Source organism: Theropithecus gelada, chromosome 14 (assembly GCF_003255815.1).
Source record: "Theropithecus gelada isolate Dixy chromosome 14, Tgel_1.0, whole genome shotgun sequence".
Lineage (NCBI taxonomy): Eukaryota > Metazoa > Chordata > Mammalia > Primates > Cercopithecidae > Theropithecus > Theropithecus gelada.
This window is the reverse complement of record NC_037682.1, coordinates 81,241,347-81,256,261: the sequence shown is the minus strand read 5'-3', so window position 1 is coordinate 81,256,261 and position 14,915 is coordinate 81,241,347. Positions and strand designations below refer to the sequence as shown.

Sequence of the window (14,915 nt, the reverse complement as noted above, 5' to 3'; positions counted from 1 at the left end):
GTAACCATCCTCTACTCTCTAATTCTAGGAGTTTAAATTTTCTTTTGACTCCACAAATAAGTGAGATCATGCAGTTTCTGTTTTTGTGTGCCTGACTCATTTTATTTCACATACCGAACTCCAGGTTCATCCATGTTGTTGCAAATGAGAGGGTTTTCCTTTTTTATGGCTGAATAGTGTTCCATTGTGTATATATACCACATTTTCTTAATCCATCCATCATTATCAATATTTGGGTTGGTTTTGTATCTTGTCTTATATGAATAATGTTACAATGAACTTGGAAGTTCAGATATATTTCCCTTTGGATATATGCCCAGGAGTGGAACTGCTAAATAATATGATAGTTTTATTTTTAATTTTTTAAGAAACTGCTCTGTTTTCCCAAATGACTATATTAATTTACATTCCCATGAGCAGTGTACAATTCCTTCTTTTTTTTTTTTTTTTTTTGAAATGGAGTCTCACCCGGTCATTCAGGCTGGAGTGCAATGGCATGATTTTGGCTCACTGCAACCTCCACCTCCCAGGTTCAAACAATTCTTGTGCCTCAGCCTCCCGAGTGGCTGGGATTACATGCATCTGCCACCACGCACGGCTACTTTTTGTATTTTTAGTAGAGAAGGGGTATTACCATGTTGGCCAGGCTGGTCTCAAACTCCTGACCTCATGATCTGCCTGCCTTGGCCTCCCAAAGTCCCCCCCTTTTTTTTTAAACATAGTCTCTAACACTGCTTGTCTTTGTCTTTTTATTAATAACTGTTCTAAAAGGTGTGAGATAATATTAATATTATCTCATTGTGGTTTTGATTTGTGTTTCCTGGTGATTAGTGATGTTGAGCATCTTTTCATGTACCTGTTGGACCTTTGCATATCTTCTTTTTGAGAAATGTCTATTCACATCCTGTGCCCAATTTTTTAAATTAGTTTTTCTGTTTTCTAACTATTGAATTGAGTTTTTTATATAGTTTTAATACTAACCCTTTACCAGAGGTATGGTTTGCAAATATATTCTACTATTCTGTAGGTTGTCTGTCTATCATGTTAATTATTTTCTTGGTTGCGTGGAGATTTTTAGTTTCATGTAATCCCATTTGTCTATTTTTGTGTTTGTTGTCTATGTTTTGGGGCTCATATCCAAAAAAATCATTGCCCAGACCAAAGTCTTGGAGCTTTCACCATATGCTTTCTTCTTGCAGTTTCACAATTTCTAATCCCTATGTTTAAGTCTTTAATTCATTTTGAATTGGTTTTGGATATAGTGTTAGATATGGGTCCAATTTCATTCTGCTGAATGTGGATATCCAATTGTCCCCAAATGACTAATTGCAGAGACTGTCATTCCCCATTGTTTTTGGCATCTTTGTCAAAATTATTGGATTGACTTATGGGCTCTCAATTCTGTTTCAATGAACAGTAAATTTGCTTTTATGCCATTACCATGCCATTATAATTACTATAGTTTTGTAATATATTTTGAAATCAGGGAATGCAATGCTTTGTTCTTTTTGCTCAAAATTGTTTTGGCTATTCAGGCCCTTTTGTAGTTCCATATGAATTTGAAGACTGTTTTTCTATTTTTGTAAAGAATGTCTTGGTGTTTTGATAGGATTACATTGAATATGTAAATTTCTTTGGGTAGTATAGTAATTTTAACAACATTAATTTTTCTAATCTATGAATAGAGGATATCTTTTTATTTATTTTTGTGGTATATAGTTACTTATATCAATATTTTATAGTTTTCAGTGTACACGTCTTTCATTTTCTTAGATAAATTTACTCCTAAGTATTTTATTTTTTGATGCTGTTGTACATGGGGTTGTTTTCTTAGCTTCTTTTTCAGATAGTTCATTGTTATTGTACAGAAACACTACCAATTTTTGTACGTTGCATTTGTATCTTGCAAGTTTACTTAATTTATCAGTTTTAACAGTTTTCCTGTTAATTCTTAGGCTTTTCTGTGTATAAGGTCAGATCATCAGTAAACAGAAACAACATCTTCTTCCTTTCATATTTTGATAGATTTTCTTTTTTTTTTTTTTTGCCTAATTGCTAATTGGGTAGAACTTTTAATACTATATTGAATGGAGGTGGCAAGAGTAGTCATACTTTATCTTTAGAGTTCACTGAGTAGTTCTAGAGATTAAAAATGGCAAAAATTTACACCAAAAAGTGATATAAAAATGACTCTTTAAGAAGCGTTCAATTTATCTTTTCTGGTAACATTTTATTCCAGCACTATGCTTTTCTCTCTTATATATGAGTATAGGTGGTTGTGATGTTGGTATTGGCACCAACATTTTGGTGTTCATACATGTTCTTATACACTGATTTCTGAATAAAACTTAACATAGACTGTTACTTAATTCTCATTATATGAGAATTGCCATGAAGCCAATAAAAATCTGCCTAATGATTTTCCTGGATAATGGTCATTTTCTTATTTGATATTATGTCCATGTTCCTGTGGACATGAGTGAAGAGAAGATGTTGATAAATTAAGTAAAATCCTTAATTCTCAGTTTCAGTTTCCTTATCTTTAAAACATGAAAAAAAGTCCTCTTATTTTTACCCAAGAGGATGATAGTATTATCTTCATGGCAGGTATTGATCTGTGCCCTTTATGCATTAACTCTGGTGAGAAAATTACCATAGAGGGAACAAAGAACACTCCACAGCATTTGTCAGTCATGATTTGATGCTTTATTTTCTCCTTTCTTCTTGAAAAATTTCAAGAGTAGGCAGCTGACCTTCCTCTGAACAGTTTCTTTTCTGCTATCATCACCTACAATTAAGTCTAAAACTTAATATGTCTAAGACATTACACATGTAATGGAAGAGGGTTAATAAGGGGAATAAAAGCTCCAAGAGAATTAAATCACATTAAATAGGACAGTTGGGCCATAGTGCACTCTGTCTGGAGAATTAACAATGTACTGTTCAGGCTGGTGGAAGAGATCAGTTTGTACTTCCTTATATGTGAGTGTGTTAGGTTCAAAAAGAGAAGAAATAATACAATTTCCAGAAGGAAAGATATATTGATGACGGATGTAGTAGGTTAGTGCCAGGCCCACATGGCCTTAAATTCCTATATCAGTTCTGTGTGTCCATCCCCCTGCTTTCTCATTTTTTGCTCTTAACCACTTTCTCCTGAAGCCTTTAGAAGGCTGCCCTTGGGTACTGGGGCCATATCTGGAATCAAGCTCCTAAGAGTTTTACGTCCCCTACCTCAGGGCAACCTGTAGCCAATGGCTATTTAGTGTGGAAGTCCAAAGACTCATCTCTTTTTCTTTCGGTAGGACAAACTAGGGTATACTTTACATTCTACCAAGATCTAGTGGAGTCTGGGATTTCAATTGACATTGTACCCTTATTTTGCTTTTCTTTCTTTTCTATCTTGCCTAATCCACCTTCTTACTAATGTATCCTTATAAACACTTTCTTTATTATACATTTGCATGCAAATTCTTAGCCTAAGGTCTGTTTTGGGGACAACCTGAACATAGACAATAGACTACCATAACTTCTTAGCTTTTATTTAATAACTTAAATCACACTTGATAGGCACCCTCTATTTAAATCCAATGAGCACATACTTTATAAAGAAATATTAACCAACCTGTCAACAAATGCATGGTGAAGAAGGAAGATGGGATCGTTGGCAGATCCCTGTACCTGGGACATTGTTCCATTCATATAGATGTGCAAGGCATTGTGCATGCTGCTTTGAGAGGCATCTGCTATCCCAGTAAGTGGACTAGCAAATCCTGTTCAGTAAAAAAAATGAAAAAAAAATTTACTTTAATGACTAAAAACCCAAGTGATTATCCCATTTGATTTATAACTATAACTTAAAGCCCAATTCACAATATAAAATCAAAAATAAAATTCATTCCTCATTGAGACTCTTTACATTCTGGATACCCAATGTGTATTCAATAAATATTTGTGGAATTAAATGGCCTCAATTTGGGTAAAATAGACTGCTTAACCAGATAAAAGAGGCTGAGCCAGTTTGTGTTCCCTCCTGTTCCTTCTGCCTATAATTTCTGTTTCAATATGCACAAGTCATAGGAACATTTTATAATAACCAGCAGTCACTTTCACTTCAGTCTGTAACAACACTCACAGCAGATCTTTTCAGACTGTTATGTATCCCCTTGCTTTCCAGTTCTGGAGAATACTTTACGTTTGGTTTCTGGTTCCAGAGAAAGCGTAAAATTTGTGACTTTTCACATTTCAATTCCTCTTTCACAGGAACATCTTTCATATCAGTTCATAATGTGTTTGATTTTACAAAACATTCATTTCAAAAATAATCAGAATTCCAATAAATATTTCTGTTTATTACATCAGCATCAGTAATAATGGGAAAATGTTTAAGAAGAGCTATTATTTTCTAAATGTTGAGTATGCTAAATGTTTATTGTGACATATGTTCTTCAATCTTTACAGTAACTGTGTTGGTGAGAAATTATTATCCCTATTCAAAGAAAACTGAGGTTCAGAGAAGTTCTGAGTTTACCAAACTACCCAGGTAGAGTTGGGATTTTAATCCGTATCAATTAGACGCTAAGATATGAGCTCTTGGAATTTTATGTTCTCTCTCATATGCCCATTAACAAGAGGAAGAGGAAGGTGACTTTTTGTGCCCACTCAGGCAAAACTGAGAGTTAGGACCAGAAAAAGAAGTTTGAATAACAAAATTGAATTGTAAACAGGAACCAAGTTGGGGGAACATGACAAAGGTCATTCAGAATTTAGAAATATCAAGCAAGCAGAAATTGTGAATAAGATTGTAATGTAAACCAGAGTTATATCAGAAACAGTGAAAAAAATTAGGATTTAGGCAGGGAGGTTCTAGCTTTATTTCATACAAGTAGAACTATTTTATTGGCAATCTCTTCCTTATTAAATGTGCAGTTCTTAATTTTTGCATCACATGCCTTGTGCTCTCCCACTAATATGGCTCATAGTGTTTCTGCCCCTTCAGGTAGTTGTGTTTTTCCCTCCTTTTACCTCCTTTTGAACTTATTTTATTCATTCTGGGAGACCATATCAATCCGTGATCCCTCTGAAAGAGTAGCCTAAGAACATGCATGCCCCTCTCCTTTATACAGTTTTGTCTATGACAACTTCTGTGAATATATATATACATGACAATCTGTGTAGAGATTTTTCTAGATCTTGACATAATTTTATGTGACATTTAGAAAGATCTGACCAATTAAGTACCTCCATTGTTATAGAAACGGGAAAAAGGGCTTAGAGGGGGCAAAGAACTTGTCTAAGGTAAAATAACAAGTTGGAGGTTAAGGTTAGAGCAGATACCTGTTTTAGTATAGAACTTATGCTCCTAAATACAATGGTTTACTTCCTTTGCTATGTAGCAATAAATCATGTCACTGAGGACAATGTTCTGCATAGAAGTTGTTTTCAAGATTTTATCTTTGAGTAGCACCAAATGAAAAATTTAAAACCACTTACACTCTCACACTTTTTAAAGTAGGTCCCAAACTGATTTTTTTAATTTAAAATAATTTTAAATAATTTTTTAATTTTTTTATTTTTCATTGGTATTTAACAATTGTACATATCTTTGGGGTACATGTGATATTTTGATGCCTATAATGTACAAAGTATAATGATCATACCAGAGTAATCGGAATATCGATCACCTCAATCATTTATCTTTTCTTTGTGTCGGGAATCTTACAAAGCTTCTCTTCTAACTATTTAAAAATATACAATAAATTGTTGTTAACTATAATTTTCCTACTGTACTATCAAATTGTTTTAATCATAATCATAAATAGTTTCAGAGGATATAATACAAGGATATTGCAAACAGTGTCAATTTAAAATGAACATATATTATTACTTTCCAAAAATGTATCCACCATGATTGTTTGATACCATCATCCACATCAAAAACAACTTAAACTCTTCTTTGATAGTCTGTAACTTTCTGGAGTTACCTTTTTATACTTGAACTTGTATTTGCATACTATTTGTCTACACAATTATATTTAAATGTTATATATGTTTTGCTTAAATTATTTAAAACATATTAGTGATGATTAATGAGATGTTAGTCTAAGGATACAAAATTTTTGTTAGATAGGAGGAATAAGTTCAGGAGATCTATCACACAACATAGTGATTATAGTTAATAACAATGCATGGTATACTTAAAAATTGCTAAGAGAGTAGATTTTAAATGTTCTTACTACCCAAATAAGTATGTGAGGCAACAGATATTTTAAGTAGCTTGATTTAGCCATTTCCCAATGTATACATACATCAAAGCATCATGTGATGCACCATAAATATATGCAACTTTTATTTATAAATTTTAAAAAGAGAAAATAATAAGCAGCCTGCCAAAATTCTCTGTAACAAAAATAGGTATATCAAGTATATTCTAAATTTTAAAAAATAAATAACTGCCAGGAAACTTTGTTCTTATAAATAAGTAGATAAGGGTAAAGAAATTTTTTATACAAATTTTACTTACTTTTTAGAACTCATTTGAGCTAAATAAGCTAATAAAGATACAATCCAGCAAAAAAATAGTTTTTACAATTTGATCCATCAACTGACAACTCAAGCAAAACATATTTGATAAAAGCAATTTCACAAATGATGAATTTATTTATAAACTACTCAACTCTTAAGAAGTTTGTTGCCTAGTAATTGAAGTTATACATGTTGGCAATACTAGCACAAATATTTTGGATTTCCCACTTGTCAAACACTGTGGAAGTTTTTCCCATTCTGGGAGCAGATTGTATTGCAAATGAATTCAGAATAGGTGGAAGATAGGCTCTTCTGAAACATCGGAGAAGGGAGATTTTGAAAGGAGAGTGGGTGAAGGAGAATCTTCAGGAGTCTTCTCAATAAGATTCATTTGGAAAAGTATACTTGGAAGGATGAGCTACCCCTTAGAAAGTCTTTGTGAACCTGCAGTAGTGTATCTATGCCACTTTGAAGATACTGCTGTAAAAAAGATTTTTAGAACTGAGTAGAACTTGGCTTACATTCTATGTTACATACTGGAAGTATAATCCTTGTCAAGTTATTTATATTTTGGGGGCTTCAGTGGTAAGAGAGGAAGTAAATAATGTCCACTTATCAGTTGGTAGCAAGGATTAATTTTGATAACAGGTATAAAAGCAACTAGTATAGATCTGGTGCAAAGTGAATACTCCCTGAGTAGTAACTATTATTTCTCTAATCATGTTGCATGTGATAAATGGGTGCTGCTAACCAAGAATATGGTGCACTCCCAATGCAAAACTGTATCTTTTGCTGCAACTCCACACCATTAGGTACCACTCTAGCATCACGCATCTCCCTCCTTCCTGAACTTAATTGTTCTGTAGAAACCTGGCTGCTGACTGTCCACATCCTGTGTCAGGTGCTCTTAGGTGTCTTAGGAACTAGAACGGACTGACATTTTAAGAGCGTTTTCAGCCAGGCTAGTATTTCATTATTCACTACTATACTGACCTGACAGATGTCACATCGAGAAAAGCCTCTAATATTATTAAGAAAAAAAAAAAAAAAAAAAAAAACAGCTAAAGAAAAAGTACACAGAGTTTGTCAGAATATATTGTGATATGTGCTTAGAAATAACATAAAGCCCCAGGTTGAACCAAGATTCTTTTAATACATACCAGATTAATATAAACAGTTGTAAACAGTTTTATTATATTAACAATTTTAAACAAACTATGTATATATTGTCTCTTCAAATAGACTAGAAACACCTCAGAATTAGAGATCAAATTGTTTATTTTGATTTTTGATAATTGAAATCAGAGACTTGAACATCTTCATATTTAAAAGATAAACAAATATAAAATACTTCTCAATCTTTCACTTATGTATCCCACAGAGATTGGGAAGAGGAGAGAGAATTTCCATAAAACCTACAAGGTAATTTTAGAGAGCTCTACTCTGGCACCTGTCAAGTGACAAAACAGAGAAAATGTTATGAATGACAAATAATCTAAAAATATGAAAAACTCTTTTCTATTTTATCTTTTTAAAGAGTTCATTTTCTTGGTTGGTAAAGTCAACTTGAAAAAAAAATAGAAATAATTACTCCAACTTCAGTGGCTTCTCTGTCTGAGATTTGACTCAATTTTGGAAGAATAAGTCAAAGAGGAAATTCTAGGTACCCCAAAATAGTGCCCATATATATCCAGCTTTTCAAATATCTTTCATGTAAATAATCTCATTTGAATCTCAGGGCTACTTGTGATATGAATATTATCACTACCTCAATTTTACAAATGTGAAAACTACGGTTTATAGAAGTTAAGTAACAAATAATTAAAGCTAGTAATTGGGGAATCAATGATCTGAACCATTGATTCCAATACCTGTGCTCCTGTTTGCATATACTGCTGGGTAGTGTCTGTACTGACTTACCCTTGGAAATTTCTTTGCACTATACCCCTGCAATGAATTTGTGGACTTGTCGGTTTTAGCTACCAAATTACAGCAAGGTGCAAAATGTGTTATTATCTCAACCTTGTCCAGGAATTCTCCATGGAAAGAAATTTTAATGAGCCAGTAGGGACATTGTTAGTCACAGATGCCAAAATAGCTCAATGTTCTTTGTGAAGGGCAGTAAGAGTTCCCCCAAATTATGTTATGCCTTAACATTTGCAAGTTACATTCCTATACGAAATTAATAAACCCAGTTTCAGATCAATGGCAACAATAGAATTTCTTTTTTTTTTTTTTTTTTTGAGATGGAGTCTCGTTCTGTTGCCTAGGCTGGAGTGCAGTGGTGCGATCTCAGCTTACTGAAACCTCCACCTCCCAGATTCAAGAGATTCTCCTGCCTCAGACTCCAGAGTAGCTGGGATTACAGGCGCAAGCCGCATGCCCGGCTAATTTTTGTATTTTTAGTAGAGATGGGGATTCCCCATGTTGGCCACACTAGCCTCAAACTACTGACCTCGTGATCCACCCTCCCTGGCCTCCCAAAGTGCTGGGATTACAGGTGTGAGCCACTGTGCCTGGCCCCCAACAATAGAAAATTTCAACTAGTTGATCTCTTTTTGCTCTTTTCTTCCCTAATACCACTCTGAAAAGTTTATGTTTGTTTCTTTTTAATATTGATGCTTATCTCTCACACCTGGAGATTCAGATATAACTGGTTTAGAATGGGACTCAGGCACTTGGAGTTTGAAAACCATTCTGGGTCGTTCTAACATGTGACCAGGGTTGCACTGCACTAAATTAAGCTAAATTGATCTCCATTCTCTAAACCTGAGCTCATGCTTCAAAAACTTTACCTCTGGATATATGATTTCCTTGGTGTGAAATTTTCACCTTCTATATTCTGACACCAAAAATGTTTCTACCTTTAAAATCTTACACTATAAACTTATGCCTTCACATATTTTCTTACTGGTAACTCTTCCATGTTCCTTTGAAAAGTAAGAAATTGAGCAACGACTTTGTAACAGTCACTGGCTAGGCATTGGCACATATATCACCTCATATAATTCCATATTTTTCTGTTTAGGAAGATGAGTTACAGATGTTGCACTTTAATCACACCTGTTAAGAGTTTGAAATGTGAAAACGTGTGTAGTTAAATCTTCAGAAGAACAGAGCACATTTAATTTAGTGAATTTCATTTAAGTGCATTTTAACCTATTTTAACATTTCATAGTGTTTCAGAGATAGAACTGGAGAAAAGGAAATAAAAAGAAGATAGAAAATGTATATTAGTGCATCTGAAGATTTTTTTAAAAGTGACTTTAGACCCACTGACTTATATTCCTCCAATTTACTCTCCTAATGTGCAACTTGATTGAGGAATTAAGTACACAGCTACAAAAGGTTACGCACAATGGTTTTAGGAGGCTGTATTTGATGGCTGAATACTTTGAAAAGGCTTGTAATTTAAACTACTTACAGAAGAAATACACAATTGCAGATCAAAAAACATTTTTGGATCTAAGCACGTCCCTAGATACACGAGAAGCATTAATGTTCAACCAACTTCCAGTTTGCTCAAAGTGCTAGCTCTACAGCCATAAATGTAATTAATTAACATTTTTGTTTATTAGAAAATACTTTTGACTCAGGAGATTTCTTTGATTATGAGGAATAGAGTAACAAAGCAAATGCAGTGGTGCATGAGTGTTTCATACTATGTAATTATTATAGCATAGCCCAGGGCACAAACACTCCACGTATTTTGTGGTTTTCAAAAATGTGGTCCCAGAATCAGCAGCATCCCATGTAAACTTGTTACAAATACAAATCCTCTAGCCCTAACATTGAATCACTGAACAGAAAGTCAAGTGGGGACCCATCACATGTGTTAACCAGTTCTCCAAGTGATTCTAATGCACAATAAGGTTCAAAAACAGCTGCTTTCATTCTTTCCGTTGTTTGCACAAAGACAATGATTAATCACAATGAATCATAAGTCATCTCTATAAATTCAATAAAGTTTGTGTTATTAAGGTGTTTATTATTTTAAGTGGGTTTCTCTACTTGTTAATCTCGGGGTTTGTGTTTTCTCTACTACTTAATTACCTCTCTACAACAAAGATTACTGCTATTACTACACCTTCTATTCCTATGTGGTAGGTGCTAGAATGTGTTTCCTTAAGTTTTTATGGAACTTCATCTTCATAGTAACTCTTTTTTTGTTTTGTTTTGTTTTGTTTTTGTGTTTTGTTTTTTTGAGATGGAGTTTCGCTCTCGTTGCCCAGGCGCTGGAGTGCAGTGGCACGATCTCTGCTCACTGCAACCTCTGCCTCCCAGGTTCAAGCGATTTTCCTGCCTCAGTCTTCTGAGTAGCTGGGATTACAGGCACCTGCCACGCCCAGCTATCTTCATAGTAACTCTGTAAAGAAGATACTATTCAACCAACTTTCAGATGTTGAAACTAAGGCCCAAAGAGGATATGTGGTTTATCTAAGATTATTCAGTAATGATATAGTTTGGATATGTGTCCTCGCCCAAATGTCATGTTGAAATGTAATCACCACTTTTGGAGGTGGGGCCTGGTGGGAGGTGATTTGATCATGGGGCAAATTTCTCATGAATAGTGTAGTACCATCCCTTTGATGCTGTTCTCACAATAGTGAGTGAGTTCTCGCAAGATCTGATGATTTAAAAGTGTGTGACACCTGCTACGCTTCACGCTGGCTCCTGCTCGGGCCATATAAGAGGCGTGCTCTCTTTGCCTGCTACCGTAATTAGAAGTTTCAGCCTCCGTAGAAGCCAAGCAGATGTTAGCACTATGCTTCCTGTACAGCCTACAGAACTGTGAGTAAATATGACCCTTTTAAAAAAAAAATTACTCAGTCTGAAGTATTTCTTTAAAGCAATGTGAGAATGACCTAATACAAGCAGATAAGTAGCAGGGTCAGAATTTCGGCCAATTATCTGCCAAACTTCCAAGCTTTGCTCTTAATTATTCTGTTACATTCTTTCAGTTAATATAAAGCCATTAGTTGCAATAAAATTTAAAATAGACAATAGATGTTCTGTTCCAGTTATGATAGTCTCTTTATTTCCCTTAATTCTTGTCATATCCATTGGGATAAAAAGCTGAAACCCAGCTTTTTCGTAATGTACTCTCTTGGGTTAGAAAAGGCCCTATCATGGTGGTTCTTACTCTCTGGATGAAAATTTCATCAGCTTCCTATCACAGGACTCCAGGGCACATGGTCGACTGGATCAACCAGACTCCTATTAAGTATCAAAGAAGGCAAGAATTTTTGGCAGTGTCACCAAGATATTGTATAAGACCAAATGCCCACATACTTTTGCCTAATTTTTGTTCTTATCAAATTTAATTTTTTTACTAGATTGTAAGAATTTGTAGAAGGATATAATTTCATCCTAAAGGTTGCTTTTAAAAGCATTCTGTCAGGCTGGGCATGGTGGTTCACGCCTGTACTCCCAGCACTTTGGGAGGCCGAGATGGGTGGATCACTTGACGTTAGGAGTTCAAAACCAGCCTGGCCAACGTGGTTTCTCTACTAAAAATATAAAAATTAGCCAGGGGTGGTAGTACATGCCTGTAGTCCCAGCTACTCAGGAGGCTGAGGCAAGAGAATCGTTTGAACCTGGGAGACGGAGGTTGCAGTGAGCCGAGATCACAGCACCACACTCCAGCCTGGGCAATAGAGTGAGATTGTCTCAAAAAAAAAAAAAAAAAAAAAAAAAAAAATCATTATATCATTCTGCTGCTCTTTGCTGCTCTTTACACTTTGGATGTAAGCTTAATTTGGGATTAATATTTTCCTGAAACAATTTTTGTCCAGTTTGAGTCTCAAATACTAGTCTATTATTTAGAATTTGGTTTCTATATAGGGCTTGAAAATTACAGTGTGTGCATCAGCATGCAAGACAGTAATTTTAAGGAACTTTTACTATTGCAGTAAAAGGATGGTTCTAAGAAATTTACAAATACTGACTTATGTAATATTCACAACATATGAGGTAGGTATTGTGATTATCATCACTTTGTAAGTGAGGAGCCTCAAGCAACGGCAGGTTATTCTTACAAAAGTCATTTAACTAGTAAGTGATAGTGCTGGAATTTAAACCCAGGTAGTCCAACTCTTAACCACTTCTCTCTAACTGCATCTAAAACTTGGCTTTTCTATTTGGAACACTTGAGGATATGATCTCCCTTGCTAATGATCCAAGTTTTCTACCTGTTAGCTCTGTAACATTGTCAAGTTAGATAAATTCTCAGAATCTCAGTTTCCTCATTTATAAATTGTGCTTAATAATAAATATGGCATAAGACTTTTAAGAGGAATAATTAAGATAATGGATGTGAAAGGTGTTTAGAAAAGTAGGATTGTAGTGATGTTAACAGTTGTTATTAATTACAGAGGCTATCTGGTAATTTGTAAGCTTATTTTGTAAAGATATAGGAAAGCATTTGTCAATTTTCCTCCTTTTCTTCTTTGTACTTTACTGAAACTGTTCCAGCTCATTCTTGGTGATATCAGATCAACAATAAAAACTTCTCTGACAAGAAATATTTGGTTAGGTTCCTTCATTTAATGACACTTATATTTGCCTCTTTTAATCATTTATTTTCTTTGGATTATAATTAGTTTTTCACAATCTAGTTCTTAATTATACTAAGTTTCAAGAGGGCAGAATCTGTCATTATTTACTCTTAGTATATTGCAAAGTATCTGTATATAGTAGATACTCTGTAAATGATTTTTAATCAATAAATATGAGGCATATATTTCTCTTTCTAAAACATGTAGCTTTAGTTGCCGGCATAATTTTAAAATCAATTAAGTTAACTTTTGAAGATTCCCATAATGTTCTAAGGTTTATGTCTTTGAGTAAGATTGATGATGGCTTTGAATTTGACCCTTACGTTTTTATGTTATAGATTTTTCTCTCAATAGTCTCCTGATGGAATGATTAAGTGAATAGAGACAAAACCCTGAACGACCTACATGAAAAATAGTTTTGCATTGTTCAGCATGGAGGAGATAACAGTAGATGTTAGGATAAAAGAGATAGGTGATTCTTCACTCTAAAAAAGTAGTTAATAGAAATAATTATTCACCCGTAAAACATGGAATAAATTTTTGGGAAATACCATGGGGAAAGAAGAATATATAATGATTATGGAAAACAGAATAGCATGACCTTTTTCCATGTGGTAGCAAATGGAATAACATTGGAAACTATTTCAGAAAGAGTAGGGCAAGTAAGCAATGGTAAGAAAGAGAAAATTATCTGTTCTTTCACAGTTAAGAATTGAGGCCTCAATGAAAATGAGGCATCCCAGCCCAGACCAGAACTAAAGTTCAGGAATTACTGGATCCTAGAGGGAAAAATAAAACAATGAAGAGACTCAGAAAGACCCAAGACATATCCGTTCACGGTGTTCAAAAAACCAATTTCCCTTAACTCCTGGATGCACAACCAACGTCACATTTATATGTGGCCCTGTGAATAAGTAGTGGTCAATGACATGTGGGCAGAAGGTAGGTGGGCCACTTCAAGGCTTGGCCTATATATTTCTCACAATTCTTCATACATCCTCATACTCTGTCTCCAGGAAGATGGAGAAGATACGTCAGATAATTGGGGGACAGTAGACTCACTAACATAGCCATAGGAAAAGTCACTCACCAACCAGAAACATGCAAATTGGACTTTGTATGAGCAAGAAATTCATTTTTATTGGATTAGACCATTAAGATTTTGGCATGCATTTGTTACACTGCGTAGCATTGCTTACTCTAATACGTTCCACTTCCTAAGTGATATAGTAATAAATGCTCACAATTTTAATAACTTAAAAGGTCTAGAGTTAGAGAGACTTTAACACTTCATTTCTACTATATTTCTACTGTAGTAGAAACACTTATTTTTACTATAGAACTAATGTTTTACATGAAATTTAAAACAACACTGTGACAGAACATTATGGTAAGAGTGTTTGCTTTTTATTTCAAATATTTTACAAAACACGGGTAAAAGATTGTGGCAAAGACTACTACTTTTTTCACAAATACTATTTTTTTCTTTTTTTCCTAATAAATAATCTAAATGTTGTTGGACACACGGCCACTGGTTCGAGATAACATCTTCCAGTTTAAGCTAAATGTTACCATGTCTGTTTGATCATGATAAGAAACACTTCTAAATAATTCCTTTAAAGAAAAATAGTAATTCACTATTCTGCCCACTTTCACCTTTTCAATTAGGGTGAAAACATTAGGATGAAGATTAAGAGATGGAAGCTATGAGTTAAGGATGACGGAATTGCACTACTAGATCTTGAAGATCTAACTTCATGTCATTTCATAACAGCAAAATCAACTTCTGTTTCTTTAAAGGCATATTATTTGGGTTTTCTTTTCTTTTTCTTTTTT

The 14,915-nt window shown here is 34.3% G+C and overlaps 1 protein-coding gene across 1 annotated transcript in view; it reads right to left on the bottom strand.

Annotated features, from left to right (window-relative positions):
* TYR (tyrosinase) overlaps positions 1-14,915 on the bottom strand; it is a 113,552-nt gene that overhangs the window by 59,531 nt on the left and 39,106 nt on the right. Inside the window, exon 3 of the mRNA XM_025356739.1 lies at positions 3,623-3,770. Coding sequence (XP_025212524.1) covers positions 3,623-3,770 — 148 coding nt within the window. The remainder of the gene's footprint in view (positions 1-3,622; positions 3,771-14,915) is intronic.